The sequence below is a fragment of the Gadus morhua genome, chromosome 3 (assembly GCF_902167405.1).
Source record: "Gadus morhua chromosome 3, gadMor3.0, whole genome shotgun sequence".
NCBI lineage: Eukaryota > Metazoa > Chordata > Actinopteri > Gadiformes > Gadidae > Gadus > Gadus morhua.
The window spans coordinates 12,830,546-12,849,925 of record NC_044050.1 but is presented as its reverse complement, the minus strand read 5'-3'; the positions used below and the strand labels follow the sequence as shown (position 1 = coordinate 12,849,925).

At 43.8% G+C, this 19,380-nt stretch overlaps 1 protein-coding gene, 1 long non-coding RNA gene and 1 pseudogene across 3 annotated transcripts; 1 reads left to right on the top strand and 2 right to left on the bottom strand.

Annotated features, from left to right (window-relative positions):
• Nucleotides 1-1,030: 1,030 nt before the first annotated feature.
• On the top strand, nt 1,031-10,026 carry fip1l1b (FIP1 like 1b (S. cerevisiae)). Of its 2 annotated transcripts, none has more exons than XM_030352054.1 (16): nt 1,031-1,326; nt 2,773-2,827; nt 2,935-3,010; nt 3,273-3,379; nt 3,629-3,693; nt 3,786-3,896; nt 4,112-4,242; nt 5,008-5,126; nt 5,808-5,861; nt 6,446-6,545; nt 7,946-8,102; nt 8,274-8,355; nt 8,497-8,549; nt 8,728-8,917; nt 9,194-9,346; nt 9,642-10,026. In XM_030352054.1, exons 1-16 carry the CDS (start codon nt 1,248-1,250, stop codon nt 9,781-9,783), a joined length of 1,674 nt encoding a protein of 557 aa, XP_030207914.1. In that variant the 5' UTR covers nt 1,031-1,247; the 3' UTR covers nt 9,784-10,026. The 2 variants fall into 2 exon arrangements, with proteins under 2 accessions (XP_030207914.1, XP_030207913.1); XM_030352053.1 differs by having other exon boundaries at nt 9,639-10,026.
• A 1,288-nt stretch (nt 10,027-11,314) lies between these two features.
• LOC115540610 (uncharacterized) lies at nt 11,315-12,965 on the bottom strand. Its single transcript, XR_003976210.1, has 3 exons — nt 12,864-12,965; nt 11,497-11,548; nt 11,315-11,404 (listed from the first exon to the last, which is right to left on the bottom strand). It is a non-coding gene; the product is annotated as an uncharacterized LOC115540610 (long non-coding RNA).
• Nucleotides 12,966-16,138: 3,173 nt separating this feature from the next.
• LOC115540609 (lysozyme g-like) lies at nt 16,139-18,315 on the bottom strand (annotated as a pseudogene).
• Nucleotides 18,316-19,380: the final 1,065 nt, after the last annotated feature.

Genomic DNA, 19,380 nt, shown 5'->3' with positions numbered 1-19,380 from the left:
GGGGATGTGCCACGGCACATATCACAGTGAGCTAATATCTTTGTCTGTAATTAGCGATAGCCCAACGATCGCCCTCTGCCTGGATAAACCTGATTAGCATCGACGAGACCGTGAGCCACCCCTAAGCCCCTGTAAGGAGGGAGGGAGGGAGGGATGTCACGATAGAAAAAGCTGGAGAACTATGGACAGAGGCAATGAAAGGAGGATTAAGGCGGAAGAGAGGCAGGTAGATGGTGTGGTGGTGGAAAGTGAGAGCGAATAAACTAAATTAAGGAAGTGAAGTGAGAAGGTTGGCAGGGATGGAGGGGAAGGGAGAGGAGGGGAGGGCCTGGATGGTTTAATGGAGTGATGTGAAAAGACAGAATGGGGGAGGGCAGAGAGAGAGAATGCAATAACAATGACACAGGAACAGCCTCACGGACAAAGACAACGGGGGCGAGAGAGCGAGAGTGAGACAGAGAGAAAGAGAAAGAGAATAACATGAATGATGGACAATAGAGCAGAGAACCACAGAACATTAAACACTATGTTTAAATCATTTTTTCATAATTGGTGAAGTAAAGGAAGATAGAGGATGGCGCTTGATTTGCATGATCAGTAGAATGCATGAAAACATTGTTCTTGAATGTCTGAGAAGTAGAAGTGGCCAATTTGTGTAAAAAATGGGTTGACACCAATAAAACAAACTTGCATTATTCAGGCACGCACACACACACACACACACACACACACACACACACACACACACACACACACACACACACACACACACACACACACACACACACACACACACACACACACACACACTGTTATACGTTCTAATCAAATGCGTTTATGAATTAATGCCCTCTGTTGAATTAACAATATTTATCTATGGATTATGGATTAATTATAACAATGCAAACTGCCGATAAAAAAACTAAGAAGAATTCGAATAGCTGCACGGTTTTAATGATACCGCGTGCTTCGTTGGGGGCGCTGCAGGTTTTTCTACGACAAAAAGGCCTTTGCCCTTTTGTAACGCGAACCCGAACATCGCTTCCGGGTGTGCGATGTTGTATGCGGTCGGGATGAATGTATGAAGATATTGTTTTGGCATATTCATACTCAGAAGGAAAATACTGTAAATCATTTTCATCACTTGCAGTCAGTAAACCTTATTTGAATGCCTCGTGCCTGAGCTCTATCATCGAATAAAGCTCTTCTTCGTGGTAGAAGGTCTGCTGTCGGTGTGTGTGTTAAAGATGTCTGCTGAAGAAGCGGACAAAACCAACACCACAGATGCTAGTGGCGGAGATGAAGAGGAGGAATGGCTCTACGGAGGTATCGATGTTCAAACCCTTTCTAAGAGACACGATTGTTATCTTGGCAAACACGTACAGTTGAATTAAGCGCTCGGTGCTAATGGGTTTGCTACTTCTAGTCAACAACACAGCGTGTCTCACTAGGCCCCGCTAGCCTGCGAGGAGCTAGCGCGCCACTCCGTGTGTTTTGCCACTTGAGCCAAAATCAGGGTTAATTGTGCTGTAAACAAAGATAAGTGGAAATTTGGATGACCATGCTCGTTTTCTTTTCTGGAATACATGCCAATATAGGAAAACATGAAATACATACCAGGATACATAACACGGTGGTAGACAGGCGCTGCTCCTGTCTACCCCCATGTAATGTGTATTGGGTATACGTACTTTGCAGTGTTGGGGTCGTTATTAGTTCTTTATTACTAGTTACTTCTGTAAATTGTAATGAGATTACTTTACTAGTTACTGCCTTTAAAAAGTAACTTCACTACTTATTACTTTACTTTCACGTTTCTTAATTTAATGTAGATACATGGAAAAACATCATAGCCTATACAAGATATACTTGTATAAATCTATACAAGATAGCATATAAAACCATATGAAAGAACAATATCCCTGTTTGTACAAAGAAATGCCTCACTGTAAAATCCACCACGAACTGGATAAAGTAGGCTCTGGTGAGGTCAATCAGTAGCAACACACAAGTTTGAAAACACAGGCTTTGGGAAACATGAGAACAAAAATTAAGTGGTCAATGAAAAATATAAAAAGGTCACTTTATCCCATACAATTAAAACCGAAATGCACTTAAGCGGCGATGGTGACGCACACTATTACTTTATGTGGTCCAAAGGCTGAATGAACCTGATCTATTTTGCAAGCTATGACATCGTAAGTTTCTTCCTCCCACCCTCTTGCAGGCAAGAGCAGCCTTCTCAAGTTTTAAAGTAATGCTGTCTATCCAGTGCAGTCATTGTTGTTGGCGGACCAAATGTCCGCAGTGGTGGACACATGATCCGAAAATTATTTTGAGCTTCGATTCCATGTCGGTATAACACTTAAAATGTTTTCCTGTCGGATGTTGGCTTGCGAGTCGTGGGTATTTTATCTAGTATTTTTCTAAATCTGGGCGATTCAATAGTCGACAGGGGAAGCATGTCTTCTATAATGAACCCTGCAACCAGCCGGTCTTTCTGTGTCACCTGCTTCTGCGCTCCAACACCTGAACACTCCTTCCCACAAGCAGCTACGTCAATCAAATCGATCACTACGGCAATGTGCCGAGGCAAGCAGGCGCTGCAGACTCACAGGCAACACGCATGCACGCACCACAACAGATCAGATCTTTACACGCAGGCAAACACGGCTTGGGTAACGCAGGGAAGTGACGTATTTAAAATACAACGTAGTGCAGGAGCCTATTTGGCCTCTCCTATGAGTGATTAACACAATCATTTCCTACTAGATGAAGGCGAGGGCAAGGAAGAGGATGAAGAAGCCAAACTGAACGCTGCAGTAAGGTATCATAAAAGAATCACGAAAATAATGCATCCAAACAGCACCATCCCCAGTTCCTTGTATATACAAACAATAAATGCAACCAACTAAATTTGTTATTTTCTCTCAGTGTTGTCAGTGATGCTCCAATCTCGACCACGGAGGATGCCACTGCCCCCGCTACAGGAAATGGAGTGGCGCCTGAGGTTGGTGGCTGAAACCCATTTGATATGTTTACAAAAAAGATACACATGTTTTATTTTTCCCTTTTTCAGTGGATGGGTTTTGATGTTTTGTAATTTAATGTCATCTTGCGGGGTGATTGACCATTCTGCTGATCATAAATGTATCGACGTATAGTCATGAAATCATTTAGGTTTGTCCATGAGATGTGGGATCTCCACACTGAGCCTGCGGGACAGAAGTCCAGATGTACGTAACATTCTCTCTCTGCCGTCTCTCCCCCAGCCGGCGGGCGAGGCAGCGGACGAGGACAGCGATAGTGACAGTGACGATGACGACGATGATGTGCGAGTCACCATTGGAGACATCAAAACCGGGGCGCCCCAGTACACGTGGGTTTAAAGAATACCTTTCTAATCATCATCATTCCCCTGCTCTTCCACTGTTGGCTCCATTTGATCTGGATTTTTTAGTATAAGTATTATTTAAAAGATGGCCCATTAAAATTGAATCATTCTTGTTTTAATATCTGAAATTGTTGTGACCAACTTCTTATTCCATCAATCAACGTTAATAAAACGTCCTCAATGAAGTATCTTCCTGGCTAACTCTTAACGCTTTGCTTCTTTTGCACCTCATAGACCATACGGAGCCCCTCCGGTCAACCTTAACATCAAGACAACGGGCTCCAGGCCATACGGACAAGGTAGAATTCAGTTGATACCGTGGGCTGGGGTGCTCCAGACAGCAGGATTGAACAAACCCTCATGATGCATTTATGATGCTTGTATTTTCCAGTGAACGCTAAGCTAAAGGGAGTGGACATGGACGCTCCTGGCAACATAAACGGAGTTCCAGTGCTGGAGGCAGACGTGGAGTCCTTCGAGGAGAAACCGTGGAGAAAGCCAGGTGTGTGACTTAGTGTGTGTGTGTGTGTTTGTGTTCTCAAAGCTTGTGGTCATCATGACAACACATGACACTTGGCTAGAGATGTTGAGTTGAGTGGCTATAGTTGTCGCAATAGGCAATTAAGTACCGCAATTGAAATATTAAAGTAGAACTAAAATAATATGCATCGTATGTCGTGACAACCAAACAATGGATTTATTTGTGTGTGTGTGCAGGTGCGGACCTGTCGGACTACTTTAACTACGGCTTCAACGAGGACACGTGGAAGGCCTACTGTGAGAAGCAGAAGAGGCTGCGCATGGGCCTTGAGGTCTCCACTGTGGGCTCCACCACCAGCAAGATCACAGTGAGCCCCCACCTCTACCTATCCACTTATACCGACACACACACACTGAGGTCCGATAGTTGAGTCTACACTATTGGAAAGGGCAGTAAACCAAAGATTAGGTGAACTCTTAACAAGGGCTGGCACAAATGGATAAGTTCAGGTATTAGATAATCATATTAGTTGTTATTAAGATGTTATTATAAGGACTGAGCCTGAATATTTGGATATCCGTTCATTAGGTAGGATATCCAATCTCAATTCAGTACTCAATGATTGGTTTTTGCTCTTTTAAGGAAAATAATTAAATTAAATAAATGATGGCGATCCGACCCACACAATAGCGCCTGTGTGATTTATTACTGGGTAAACGGCAGGGAAATGTATTGAAAGCTTTGCACAAGTTTGTTTTGATAATTTAACCACTTATTTTTGTATTTTGTCTCTGCATGCAGAGGCAGTGAAAGATGCACACTATTATTGGACTTTTTCTTTTGTTTTGAAATGATGTATTCAACCAGCCCTAATTATAATATATTAGTAACTATCTTTCTTGGCGTTGCGTCACCCGGGATAGTGTGTCTGTTTTTTTTTTTTCATGCTCCTGAACAGCGCCAGTGCTGTTGCGGAATTTAATTAAAATGTTGCCCAACGTAGAAACCACTGTTTATGTTTCATGAGCAATCGAATTTGAACCACAGCCGTGTGTCTTAGAACAATGGCGAAGCCATACGGCCGCGCTTTATGCTCCAGCCCTGCTCAGAACCGTCACCTGTCTGTGTCCAGGTCCAGCAGGGTAGAACGGGGAACGATAAAGACATATCCAGCCTGTCAGTCCACACTTCCAAGCCAGACTTCTCGTCCCCGGTCAACATGTACAAGCCCCCCCCGACCCAGGTCACCAGGTAACCAACCTCTTCATCACCCGCAGCCCCCACAGAACAACGCATGCCCCCTTAGCAGAACCTCTCAAGAGAGGGCGAGCCCCAAGCATCCTGTGGGAGGGATGGGCCGGCCTAGGGATGGATGGGTGTGTGTGTAATGGATACCTGATGGGCAGACGTGCTGCAGAACAACAGTGAAGTAAGAACAGGGTATTTCACTGCAGTGTTGTGCGTGCAATTCCCACCGCTTCCTGAATTCCCAGGAAGCGGGCTGCTATAGTTCATCTCATTACACAGAAGGCTGGGCAGTGTCCCACACAAGGGCTGGGTTTCGCCCCTGAGTTCCCAATTCGATTCAATTTCGATTCAAAAGGTGACGATTCTGATTTGATTCAAATTCAATTAGGGATATTTCAGTAACAATAACCGCTGTTTCGATATGGACGATGATAACTAAAGCTGTGAACTATACAGGACACCCGCTCACTTGGTTCAGGCTATTTCAATATAGGTTCATGTTGAACATTAAGACCAGAGCCTAAAGCATTACACTGAAATACTGTGTCTGAGATTGTGCCATCCATATAAAGGAACCACAAGTACTCAAACTACGGAAACGTGTGTGTGTGTGTGTGTGTGTGTGTGTGTGGTGGACTCTATCTAACTACTCTTGTGTCCCCCCCCCCTCCCTCCACATGGTAGGATCTCAACCCCCCAGTGGACCGCCCCGCCTGGTCAGGACATGTCCTACTATACGTAAGTGGGCGCGGCCTCATCCTTGTAATGTCTTGACGTCGTCTGCCTCACTGATTCTCAGCCCCGGTCATCAGCTACTCGTGTCTCCCTGTCATGTATTGACAGCAGGGCATCAGAGACTTGACATGATAGTGGGTGTGCTGGAGGGCCCTGCCTGCCCCGTTACCCGGACAGTGTTTGCCCTCGGACGCGGGTGTGACGGTAATGCGCGTAATCACGCATCCGTCACAGCGCCACTGGGCCACGGCGCCCGTCGATACGACTCATTGATTATCCTCGGTGCTGACGATCAAAGGGAACGTGGAGGCAAGGTTGCGATGGTCACCAGTGTTAGAAGAATAAAGAAAATCATTCTCTAGTTTTGTAATAAGTTTTAAGATTTGTTGACCCTTTTAAAGAGTGTGTGTGTGTGTGTGTGTGTGTGTGTGTGTGTGTGTGTGTGTGTGTGTGTGTGTGTGTGTGTGTGTGTGTGTGTGTGTGTGTGTGTGTGTGTGTGTGTGTGTGTGTGTGTGTGTGTGTGTGTGTGTGCGTGCACCAGCCACTCATTACAAATGATTTCTTGTGTTTGTTTGAACCATTCCCAGGAAGCCGAGTGGAACAATAGATGTTATTGGTGGACAGACTGCCACCATCAGCAGGGTGGAAGGACGGCGCAGACACAACCTGGAAGGAAATAATATCCAGGTACACGCACAAATTGCATGCAGTAATAATAATTATTGTAAGGCATAAGCATAGGGGTTAAGGGCAGTTCGTTAGGTTTTTGTATTGTAGTTCAGTTCTTGTTAAAGCTTCTCAGGGGCTGCACTTGGTTAGAGTTAGTTAAAATATTAAATAATGTATCAATTAATACCTTAACATCAACACCATTACTAAACTGGAGCACCATTAGTCATGGATTTCTAGATCATTATTTACATTTTAATGAACTGAGTTAATGCATATTATTGCATGAATTGCTTACTGTATGAGCAATATTGGGTTGTTTTTTAGTGCTGCATGCAGCACTAAACTAGTAGGTTCACAGGTTCATTATTAATCTCTATAAACTGGGACCCTACTCCTTCCAAAAATCTTCACCTAGACTCTATTCCAATATTAAAATCTTTAGATTAGCTTGGAAACGAGCGCTTCATTTTGTGTGATTATTTCACTGAACTAGAAATGAAGGAATAAGGTCAATAACAAACTTTTCCAAGTTACTACCACACACGCTCAAACACACTATCAGAAAAGCTCAGCTATTCTATATTTTATCTCAAATGTATTCAAACTTGATCACATTAGCTATTTCTTCACTTTATTCGATTCCAAACATGGTGGTGTGGTGTGCATGTTTACATTGTTTACTCCATTTAGACTCCTGTATTGTCAACCTCACTTTGCACAACAGCACTCACCACACATCATGCAGGAAATGCATTTTCTAGTTTCAGTTGCAGTTTTTATCTTTCCCACAAGGGGGGGTGGTCAGTGTACATTTGGGTTCGAAGACTGTTACATCGCTTTTGATTGCTAGTTGTTGTTTTTTAAAGGTTTTCGTTCGTATTGCATCAGAAACATTTAGTCTTCCATCTCGTGGAGGAGGGGAAAAAAATCCTTCTTGTGCTCAAAAAAGAAACATTACTTTCTCCGGTGAAGTCATTAAGTATGAGCGTGTGAGGGGATGAATAGTCTGACGCCGCGCTTCTCTGGATTCGTGTGGACGCCTGAAACCGACTGAAACCGTAAACCATGACGTCATCGCCCCACCCCTCGACCCTCTAGCCAATGACTGTTAAGCCCGCGGAGTCTCAGAACTCACAACAAGGATTTCTGTAGCAGAAGCAGCGCCCCTTATGGGCCTTGAATGTGTACTACAGCGTTTCTACAGATCTACCCGGTTTCGCTTGACTCCATCTTTACGGAGATACTCCGAAACCGGATAGATCGAAACCGTAACGGCTTCGCCTGTTTCGGCTTCGTGTGGACGGGGAAAAAATCCTTCTTGTGCTCAAAAAAGAAACATTACTTTCTCCGGTGAAGTCATTAAGTATGAGCGTGTGAGGGGATGAATCGTCTGACGCCGCGCTTCTCTGAGACAGGTCATCTCGGAACACTCTTCGTCGGAGGCCGACTCGACCCCGGCGAAGATGCCCCCCTTCTTCCCCCCGGGGCCGCTGCCCCCCAACATGCCTCCTCCCCCCTTCCTCGCACCCCCCCCCAACGTCGGCACTGCACCACCGCTCATACCCCCACCCAGTGAGTACACCACCCGCATCACTTTGACACAATCACTGAGTCGGTTTGCTGACGCAGTCATTGTTTTGCTTCAACTCTAAGTTATGTTTGGCAGTTCCATTGTTCTATTATTTATAATAATATTTAATCTATTTCTTTGTTTCTTGCTCGCGCTCTCTTTTTTTTTTCCAGGGATGCCCATCACAGTACCTCCTCCTGGATTCCAACACCCGCCTACTGGCCCCCCGCCCTCCCTCATGCCCACTATGGACGGGTACGGACTTAGCCGTGTGTCCACTCCACACCCCCCCAACAGGGCACAGTACAACGTGCAGCCTCCTTCCTGTGGCCTCAATGTGGGGTGATGCAGGACACGGCTCCATCGTGTGACCATGCCTTTTCTTTTGTGTTGCAGCCACACGGGCGGCTACGACGGGCGCTCTATCCAGCCATATCCCTTTCCTCAAGGTGGGTGCCCGTTGGGTAGTGGTGGTTCCTAACCTCTTTGAGGGCTAAGGCCCATGTAAGCTTGGCATGCAATCGAAAGCCTGCTTAAGTATTGCCCGATATCTACCACCTAGGGCTTTGTGTATTACATTTTGTAATCTGTTTTTACACACACACACACACACACACACACACACAGGTGCGTACCCTCCACCCATGCCAGGGGGTCCGGCTCCGTCTTGGCCTCCCATGATGGACAACTCGAAGCAGTGGGACTTCTACCCTCGTAGGGAAGAGAAGCGGGAGAAGGAGCGGGAGAGACCCAGGGAAAGGCCCCATGAGCGGGAGAGGGAGAGGGAGCACAGTCCATCTGCCATGAGCTACACCAGGTACACTCAACTGTTCTGCAAGAGATATTGCAGAAAAGATGGACCATTGATGTGATTAGGCCGTGATTTGCTTTATGATAAGTGAGTGGAAGAGTCAGTGGAAAAAACTCTCTTTCTCTGTCTTTCTCTCTCTCTGTCTTTCTGTCTTTCTCTCTCTGTCTTTCTCTTTCTCTCTCTGTCTTTCTCTCTCTCTGTCTGTCTGTCTTTCTCTTTCTCTCTCTCTCTCTGTCTTTCTCTCTCTGTCTCTCTCTCTGTCTTTCCCTCTCCCCTCCCTAGCGACGAGGAGCGGTTCCGTTTCCGTGAGTACCCTCCCGAGCGCGGCGGCTATGGGGAGCGCCATCGGGAGCGCTCCAGCCGAGAGAAGGAGGACCGGCACAGAGAGAGGAGACACCGTGAGAAGGAGGAAGGACGCCACAAGACTTCACGCAGGTCTGCAGTCGCACGGAAAACACGCACGCTGCCCTGCACCACATGGCGCACAACACGACACAAGCAGTGGCCACTGGCCGTCGGGAGACTCGAGCCTCACAACCCCCGGACGCATTAGCTGAGCCTTCCTCGTTTTCCGATTTGTTGCAACTACATATCTTGTCCAATGTGAATCTATATAAATCCCTCCCAATCTTTTTTCTTTTTCTGTCGCTCACTCTCTCCACCTCCTTCGCCCCCTCTCGACCACCTCCTCCCCCTCTCCCCCCCCCCCACCTCACCTCCTCCCCAGCAGCAGCAGCAGGAGGAGGCACGACAGCGAGGAGGGCGACAGCCACCGCCGACACAAACACAAAAAGAGCAAGAGGAGCAAGGAGGGCAAGGAGCCAGGCGAGGAGACCGGCGGGGACCAGGAGAACCAGGAGACCATGGAGTGACCACAAGCTGCTCCTGTGCCTCCCAAGTCCTCTCTGTATATTCAACCATTCCCTACCCAACCCCATGGCCTGGCTGAGCCTTCATTCTGAGTGGTTTCCTGTTGGCAGGAAGAGCGGAAACTTCCACCGCTGCAGCAACAGATTGCAGCGATGATTGCAACGTATTTGGTTGTCCCTTTATTTTTGTTCTGTATGGAAACTTCTGCAAGAGTTGTTGACTGATTAAAAGAGCTTTTGATAAGATCCTCGACGCCTGTCAGTTCTTATTCTGCCCAGCTATAAAAAACATATTGAAAGTTTTGAAGGGGTAGCGGACAATATAAAATCACTAGTTTTACAAACCTCAAATTTTTTTTTATGCTATTTGTATCAGATCTTACAATGTTTACAATATTAATGTATTTTAAAAAAAATGTCCATTTATAGGTTAAGTATGAGCTACTCAGAAAATCAAGTGAAGGGAGCTGTTATTTGGACATCTCTATGCGGAAACAAGGCAATACAGTTCAGGACTAGTTTCCGGTGAGTCGGAAACATGGAACAAGATTATCATTATCATTGTACCGGTGTTGAAAATAGTGAAATAAAAATGTGGTGGTGATGGCTCATATATATATAGTCCATTATATGTCTGTTATATGTATTGATCAGTGGTAAACTATAATAATAGACCTATACTTATCCTATCTGTTAGATGTATGTGTATATATGATCATTTATGTCGACTTTTAGGTGTGAAGTTGTATCGAACAGTTTCGTTTTGGATACCAACTTTCTATGAAAAGGGTAATAGCCTATTTTAGTTATTGAACAGGGAAACGAAATGATCAAAAACACTCATTTATCATAATCCCCTCCGCGAAAAGCCATTCGCTAGACAATTTAACACGTCGATTCAAAAGTAAAACTCCAGCATACTTGAATCCTCTAAATTCATAGGATTTGTTGGTGAAAGGTCAGGGTCCTCTTCACGTAGGTCAAGTATTCATCCGCATATTCACATTGCGGCTGACGTAAAAAGTCTTTAACATACGTGTAGACCAGGGCAGGCCACATAAGAAATTCTGAATGCCTTTTTAAATGTAAAACCAATTGCAGCAGAAGCAAACCCAACTGATTTTGTATCCTCAATATTTCATGAGTAAGGAAAAAAAAGCCCTAATGATTCCAATTAGGGGAAAGTTAAAAAAAGACTCATATATAGCCTATTCATACGCCTATTCATTCTTTTTCTCACATGAATAGGGTAAAATTGTTTACCTTTAGATATCACCATGACAATTACTGAGTTGACAAACAAAATATGAAGATTTTTGAAAATGTTTGTTAATGTAGGCAAACGGTGCATAATGTAATTACGTACAGTATGTGTTAATTTGCATACATACCACAACAGATCAAAACCTTTGGTATAGTCAGGTGAAAATGTCTTGTTGAAACTTGTTGACATTTAACAGTAAAATACTTAATTTTCAGGTCGGAATGGAACCCATTTAGGCTACCCATGAGCATTAATACATAGAGGAAGAAGCACTTTGAACTAGCATTTATTATCATCATATTATCATTGCAGAGATGGGGTTTGGGGCTGGGTACGTGGGACTGTTTTTGGGGGATGAGTCTGAGGGAAGAACAGGAGACAAGGGTAAGGAGAAGGCAAAAGACAAAAGGTAGGTCAAAAAAAGAGTGGCTAGATCAAACAATCTTTCTTACCCAACAGCTTAGTGACAGTTGATTGACAGTTGAGAGGACCTTGAATGAGGACCTTGAGAGGAAAATGTTTGTTAATGTAGGCGGACCTTGAGAGGACCTTGAATGAATGACTGAATCTCTGCCCCTTATGGTAAGATTTGTTTGCTTCTATAGTCTTTTACTGTTATAGGTCAACAAGAATCAACAAGAAATTTTCACCTGGCTATACCCAATGTTTAGATCTGTTGTGGCATTTACTGTATGCAAATTAGCACGTACGCAATTAAATGTTAACAAACATAATAAGAAATTAATTAATGTACGTAATCAACTTAGTAATTTTCATGCTGTCTAAACGTTACATTTGTACCCTATTCATGTGAGAAAAATAATGAATGGGCGTATGAATATGCCATATTTGGGTATATTTAGATACTTTCCCCTAATTGGATTCTTCTAGGATTTTTTTTCCTTACTCAAGACATATTGGCAAAATAGTTTGAGTTGAGTTTGTTCCTGTCCTGTTGCAATTTGTTGTAGGTTGATCCCCATTTTGGCTTAAAATGACTGGACTACGGTGTAACCATTAGATTCGATTATAAAAAATATATTGCTGTAACTCTTATCAAGCGTTTGTAATTAAAAGTCACTCCAAATTAATGTGAATAAAATCATTGAATTCACCATGTGCACAACAGAAATACAGATTATACAGTTTGGTTTGCAAATATATATTTTTATACCTATCTGAATTTGAACAGGTGTATTGAAGTGAATCCATATTTGATAATGTAGGGTAGGCATTACAACCCACACATATAAAAAAAAGTGCTCAGTGGGAGGGGCTAAGTCCCTGATGGCCTTGAAAAAGTGCACTGAAGTCAGGCGTCCTGATGTTGCAATACCGAGCACAGCTGAGAGGTTTTCATCACTGAGTGGATCTGTATCTGGACTTATATTTTCATCAACGATAAAGTTCAATGACACTTGCTAAACAACTACATGCTCATCACAATCATGCGTGCACCAGCAGTTTTTACAATAAACGTTTTTCAAAATTCCAGTGGCGCTGTACGTTGGCGCTGAGCATTCACCAAATAAAAAAAAGTTCCACAGCTAATGTAGCCGTTAGCACACTCAGGATCTCGTAATTACGAGATAAGGATCTCGTAATTATGAGATAAGGATCTCGTAATTACGAGATACGATATCGTATTTACGACATAAGGATCTCTCATTCATAAATAACGTTGCTGGCTAGCTGCAGGCCGGCAAAGATGACGCTATCCGACGCTATCCGACGCTATCGTATTTTATTTCCTGCTCGGGTAGAGGCATTGGGAAATATTGATGTTCCTTAAAAGTGAGGAGGGGATTAATATAAGTACGTCAACATTGCGCAGACATCTGAATTCATTGGGACTGTTCAGGAGAAAAGCCCAGTCGGACCTGCTACAAGTGGCTCTCTTCCTGCAGGAGCAGTTGAAACTGTACGGGATGCTTCACGGATACAAATGTATGCATCTGAAATGCATCCAAGCAGGCTTGGTAGTGACTCAAACAACTATACGGCACATGCTATTAACCCCCCTCCCCCGAGGAGGAACTGCGGAACGTTTCAGCAGCGTCCCAGAAGCGGGGTGCCGCGCCGCGGCGCTATTTTTCCGTCGCACTTCTATTTTTGCCGCGAGCCGCTGCTAAACCGCGTCAAGGCCTCCACACACCGGCGCCGCAGCGTCGCGTCAAAAAGTCTGCCCCCATTATTCCGGGTGTACCAGCACACACCGGCGCCGACTAGCCGCGCGGCAGCGTTCCGCGCCGCGCCGCCCAACTACTCTTCGAGACAATGTTCTATTCCCGAGCGTCGCCGCCCCTGAAAAAGCGCTTTGTAAAAGCTGGTTTGTACATCCCGGGTCCCGTAGGCACCTCCATATCTACCCCTCACCACTGGATGTCGCCCTCTTTCGTTTGTGAGAAACAATTACGAGAATGGACGATGAGAGACTGGTCGTCGAGGTGGAAAAATACGTCGAATTGTATGACCAAAGTTCCCGTCATTACAAAGACAACTCCAAAAAGGTCATTGCCTGGCGAGCCATAGCTCTGGAGATTGGATCTTCAGGTGAGAAATCAACAATGGTGGACTAAGTACCCAAACCATTAACCATAATGGGAAATAGACGAAATCAAGTCACATATAATCACACCATGTAGGTAGAAACCAGATTACTTGTAATATATATATTTTTATTTAAGGCAAGGCAACTTCATTCATATAGCACTTTTAATACATGAAGCAGACTCAAAGTGCTTCACATAGAAACATTCTCATACAATAAAATAGATAAGTAAAAGAAAACACAGGCAAAGCTCAAAAACGCATTGTCATGTATTAACTGTCTCTCTGGTATCAGATCATGTGTTAACTGTCTCTCTGGATTTAAGGAAAAATAACATTAAGTGTCTTGAGCACTCAAATAAAATACACTGGCTACTGAATCCAGCACAGCAATAACATCACTGTATTTATCCCGAGGGATAAAAAAAAAGTATATATATATATATATATGCAAAAGAGTATACCAGAGAGGGATAATAACTAGATTATAGGTCATCATATAGGCTGCACCATATGGTTCTGCCATTGCACACTTAGTGGCGAATTGAAATATTGGCGTGCCTCTCAGGATCTGCACGGAGCTCCTGGACCATATTGTGGCATACCCCCTGTTCTTGTCTCTGTTCATTGATGGGGTGCACCCAAACCCTTCGTCTTCTCCTTGCCCGCCTACAGCGCAGGAGAAGAAGGGCAGCCCCCCTCTGTCTGGCAACAGTTATTTATTCTGTTGAAATAAAAAAACCTCAATAAAATGTAAAAGAGCTTGCTCAATTAAAATGGATAATTACTGGCTGCATACATGTAAATGTGTGGCTATGTTAAGGCTATATAGATGGATAGATAGAAGGTAGAAGGTCCTGCAGTTATTGAGATTGTTGATGCAGTAGATGAATAATGGCAAAATATAAAATAAATAAGAAATGACAGTAAATAAAACGATTAAGTGCCCTACAATCTAAGTTGATCTGATGCTTGAAAACATACTTTCACTTCGCAGATTATACATTTTTCAAATTATTCAGCCAAAAAGACGGAAAATAAATAAACTAGGCTACAATAGGCTACTCACCCATTGCGTTCCGTCTCTTTGCTGCGGTTGATTCCTGATTTTATACTGCAGCGCGGCCGTCGCGCCGCCTCCTGTTGGTGCTACGGGCGTGCTTTTGACGCGCGTAAAATACGCGCCGCCGGTGTGTGGAGGCCTTCAATTTCAACAGAGCAGATCGAACAGGGCAGGAAGAGAAAAAGTAAAAGCCATAGAGCATCCGGTCATTTTTCAAAATTAAACACAATACTCAGCTCATGTAACTTCACATCAACATTATTACGTCATGACCGGTGGCACCAGATCAGCAGTCAATAGATCAAAGGGTCTCAGAGGGTCGGCAACATGGACGACGAGAGACTCATTGTCGAAGTTCAGCAACATGAAGTCAATTATGTACCAAATCATCCTTTTTATAAGTAAAATGTCAGAAAGGACAAAGCGTGGCATTTAATTGCAATAGTTTTGGGAGTGGAAGGTGAGTACATTAGGTTTAGGATTATCGCGTGATCTCGTGATCTCGCGTGAATACGGCGGGCTCGCAAGGCAGCGCTACGCTGCCGTTACGCGCCCGGTAGGAATGGACGCAGGGCAGAGGACGCAGCTGCGCCGCGGTCACGGCTGCTGATCGCTTCCACTCTAATCAATGAGACCATTTCCACCCGGCGCGCCACGGAACGTTTCAGCAGCGTCCCAGGAGCGGCGTGCCGCGCCGCGGCGCTATCTTTCCGTCGCACTTCTATTTTTGCCGCGAGCCGCTGCTAAACCGCGTCAATTTCAACAGAGCAGATCGAGCAGGGCAGCAAGTGAAAAAGTAAAAGCCATAGAGCATCCGGTCAATTTTCAAAATAAAAAACAATACTCAGCTCATGTAACTCCACATCAACATTATTACGTCATGACCGGTGGCACCAGGTCAGCAGTCAATAGATCAAAGGGTCTCAGAGGGTCGGCAACATGGACGACGAGAGTCTTATTGTCGAAGTTCAGCAACATGAAGTCATTTATGTACCAAATCATCCGTTTTATAAGGAAAATTTCAGAAAGGACAAAGCGTGGCATTTAATTGCAATAGTTTTGGGAGGGGAAGGTGAGTACATTAGGTTTAGGATTATCGCGTGATCTCGTGATCTCGCGTGAATAAGGCTGGCTCGCAAGGCCGGCCCGGTGGAATCCCCGGGATTCCACCGGACGCGTACGCACCGCGGAACTGTATTCAACAGAAATCGAATACAGTTCACATGTCTGGAAATAATAGAGGTAGCCTACTGTTGTTATTCACTGATTATTTCTTTAGTGGATGTTTTCTTTTATTAAAGGTTGGGTAGGTGATTTGCGAAACGCCAGCAGATTTTGAAAATACACAACTCAAATGGTCCTACCCCCTCTCCTTCAACGCTGACTCTGACTCCACCCATTCCAAGTACCTGGACGCGCAATCATGCACGAGCGCGAACAGAGATGCGCGAGAGCGAGCCAGGCTAGCGTAGGTTTTCGTTTAAAGACTGTTCTGCTCATAAACGCTACCATGGCCAGAAAGAAGAAGGCTTAAAAAGATTATCCCAGTACCACTGGGCTTTGGCAACGACATCATCGGAGTAGTCTTTTCCTGTGGTATTCTCGTCCACATGGTCATAGGAGTGAACAGCACCGTCTCCCTTGTTGTAGGCTGCGATTGCTCCTGCAGTCAAACATAAGGGGCAGTGTTATGGCAGAATGTAGATTCAAGGCGCTGCAGGTACGATTTCAGAGCTACTCTTTCAGTGTAATTTGATCAAAATGGCATCGCCGTCCTTCAGCTATTAGTGAGTGAAAGGCGCTGTGAGAATATCGGTTCTGGTTCCAGAAACTTGGCAGATAAATAAAAAAGTATTCCCCTCTTCTGCTCCTCTTCCTCTTCTGTAAGAGTGGAGGGAGTCTGTGTTCAGAATAGGAACTAATAATAATTAAAGAAAGAGTAGCATTGAGACATTTTCTACTAGACAGTTTATTAAAAAATATTCCCCTCTTCTGCTCACTAAATTAACAGTAGTCTACATGTTTTACATACATTCTCCAGTTCCAATTCATTTTTCGGTCTGTTTTAGAGTGTTGCGGTGAATGCGACTGGATGCTTGACATATTACAGTGACTACAACTGAATGCCTGGACTTTTGCCTGTATGTGTCCATTATGGCACCCTTTGCACTCCTGATCATCCCAGGAAGGAGGGATCCCCCACTTTGCATTGCTTCTCAAGATTTCTTCCTTGCTATTAAGGGAGTTTCTATTGCCCTCTGGGGGGCTAGGGTCAGGGGGGTGTCAGGCCTGTTGAGCCCTTTCGAGACTGTACCTGTGATTAAGGGCTATACAAATAAAATACAATTGAAAATTATTTGAACTGTCAAATCTTACCTACAGAAGCTTCAACCACACTTCTCAAAAATTAAAAGAGTGCAGGGAGTCTATGGTCAGAGAAGGAACTAATAATAATTAATGAATGAGACAAACCCTTCAGCTGCTCTTCTGCGGTCCAGCTGGGGAACTTCTTCTGGATCCGTCCAATGAAATAGACCAGGATCTTAGTGGCTTGGTACAGGTGCTCCCCACCGTCCCAGGTTTGATGTTTTGTATTCATGATATCTCTTATCAACCTGTATAGGAGGAAGCCATGTTGCATATCACAACCATAGACACATTATCAGGTCACATTTGATTATTCTCCACTTATCAATTTCTGATTAAATAAAAACATATTTGCCATTGGGCGGGCTTTGGATGGTTCTGTCCATCTGGGACTAAAGGTTTCATGCCTATTATATTCATAGAATATTAGATGTTTGCTAACATAAATGCTGGGGCTGTTTGAGACTAGAACCATGTGTGTCATGATCAGTGAAATGGGTATTTCACACCACATCAGACCCCTTGCCTTGATAATATGCGATAGCAACCTAATACCAATGTAGGCTTATTACCTGCATCAGTCCAAAGGCATTACCCTTGTCCCCCCAACCAGGGGGTTTAGTATTTTTGATGGAGTGACCGGCCTCGGACTCTCTGGAGATGATGCCAGCGATGAGAGCTGGGTTAACATCCCATCTTTCTGCCACATTCTTAATGGCGGTCTTATATTTTTTCATACTATCCAAATCTTCTTTAGCCATTATTTCCGATGCCGTTACACCTTTGGGAGAGATAATATGTTCACGGTACTGTCTTGTCACTTGACAGTGCAACGTTCACGACATGATTCTCTCCTCAGCAAAATGAATGGTTTTATGCAGAACCTAGTAATTGTACGGTGGTATGTGGACCAGCAGCCCCCTACCTTTGTGCAGATTCCTATCATAGTATGCAACCGCGGTTTCTTTAGACGCTCCGGTTGTTTCAACCTTCAAGATGTCTCCGAATGTGTCTAGACACATTCAGTTGATGAAAATATTATTTACAATATTATCAACATACATAACATTCGCTCGAATCATTTTGACATAAATAGTTGTTTAGCCTACTAATGTCTAATTGTGTAATGTCGGATTAAAAAAAGAAACCTGTTAAGACAATAAAACATAATCTTCCTATAGGCTAGTTTTTTTGATGAGAGCATTTTTGAATTCTTACCCATGTTGGATATCTATCTAGAGTTCCTTGCAGCAGAAGAAGAGACGTCTTGGGTGTTTCTGCTTCTTTCTCTTTTCTACGAGGATTATATAGTTTTGTTCAAATAGTTTTGGTTTCACACTTAGTCAAAGACAGCAGTCACATGTAGAGTTCAAGATAGATAGAGAGAAAGAAGATGAAGAAATATAGAGAGAGTATCTGGACTCCCTATCACAGACACCAATGAGATGGACCTTCCCCCCATTAAACACTGTGTTTTCGTAAGAGTGAAAGTCCAGTCCCTTAGGGTGTGTTTGCGCCCCTCTCCCTCTCCCCCTGATCTTGGCTAGCTCTGTCGCTGAAAGAGTAAGGCAGGTGATCTTCATTATTGTCAGAATTCATCTCACGAAACAGAATGTGGTAAGAGTGTGGTAAACCAGTGAGAAAGTCCTCCCCCCACCCAGTAATGTACTCTATATAAAAGCCATCACCACCACCACCACCACTGGTAAAATGAATTGCAACAGATTGGATTAGAATTTAATGAATTGGTATTTATATATATGTATTAGAGCTGTCAGTTAAACGCGTTTAAAAAAATATATATATATTTTTTTGGCTCAAAACAAAGAAGCAGTAGCCTGACTACTATGTTCAAGGCATATCTTTGTATGTTCATCGTTTAATTGCATCATAGGTTTTTTTTTGTACCGTCCTGTTTTGATCAGTATATGCCAATGTTGTTATCAATAAAAAAACATTTGCATAAGGCAAGCCGATGCACTTCTCCATGTTGATAAGAGCATTAAAATGAGAAAAATTTATGGGACAAAGAATTCAAGGGATATTTAGCATAGAAAAAAAAAGGGCTGCATTTCTCAAATTACACAGGACCCACCGCATGCTAGCGGACCTATAGAGATCGCAGCATACTCTTTGCGGAGGTGGGTATCCTACATTATGTTAAATTAAATGACTTAGTTCAAGTGAATTCCCCGCAAATTATTGCATTAACATGCCGCAAATGTGCTCTATGGACAAGCATGAGTACCACTAGCCTATCTATCTGGTGATCGCGTAGCAAATTGTCATTTTACCGGTTCAAACCAGCGCTTAAAACATATTTTCGAATCATTTGGGCGATGGGGGGGGATTCAAA

Bases quoted from the DNA above. Each gene is read 5' to 3' on its own strand.
- fip1l1b (XM_030352053.1), top strand. From the start codon at position 1,248: ATGTCTGCTGAAGAAGCGGACAAAACCAACACCACAGATGCTAGTGGC. The intron at 4,243-5,007 runs GTGAGCCCCCAC...GTCTGTGTCCAG, and splicing joins CCACCACCAGCAAGATCACA to GTCCAGCAGGGTAGAACGGG. The intron at 5,862-6,445 runs GTAAGTGGGCGC...AACCATTCCCAG, and splicing joins CAGGACATGTCCTACTATAC to GAAGCCGAGTGGAACAATAG.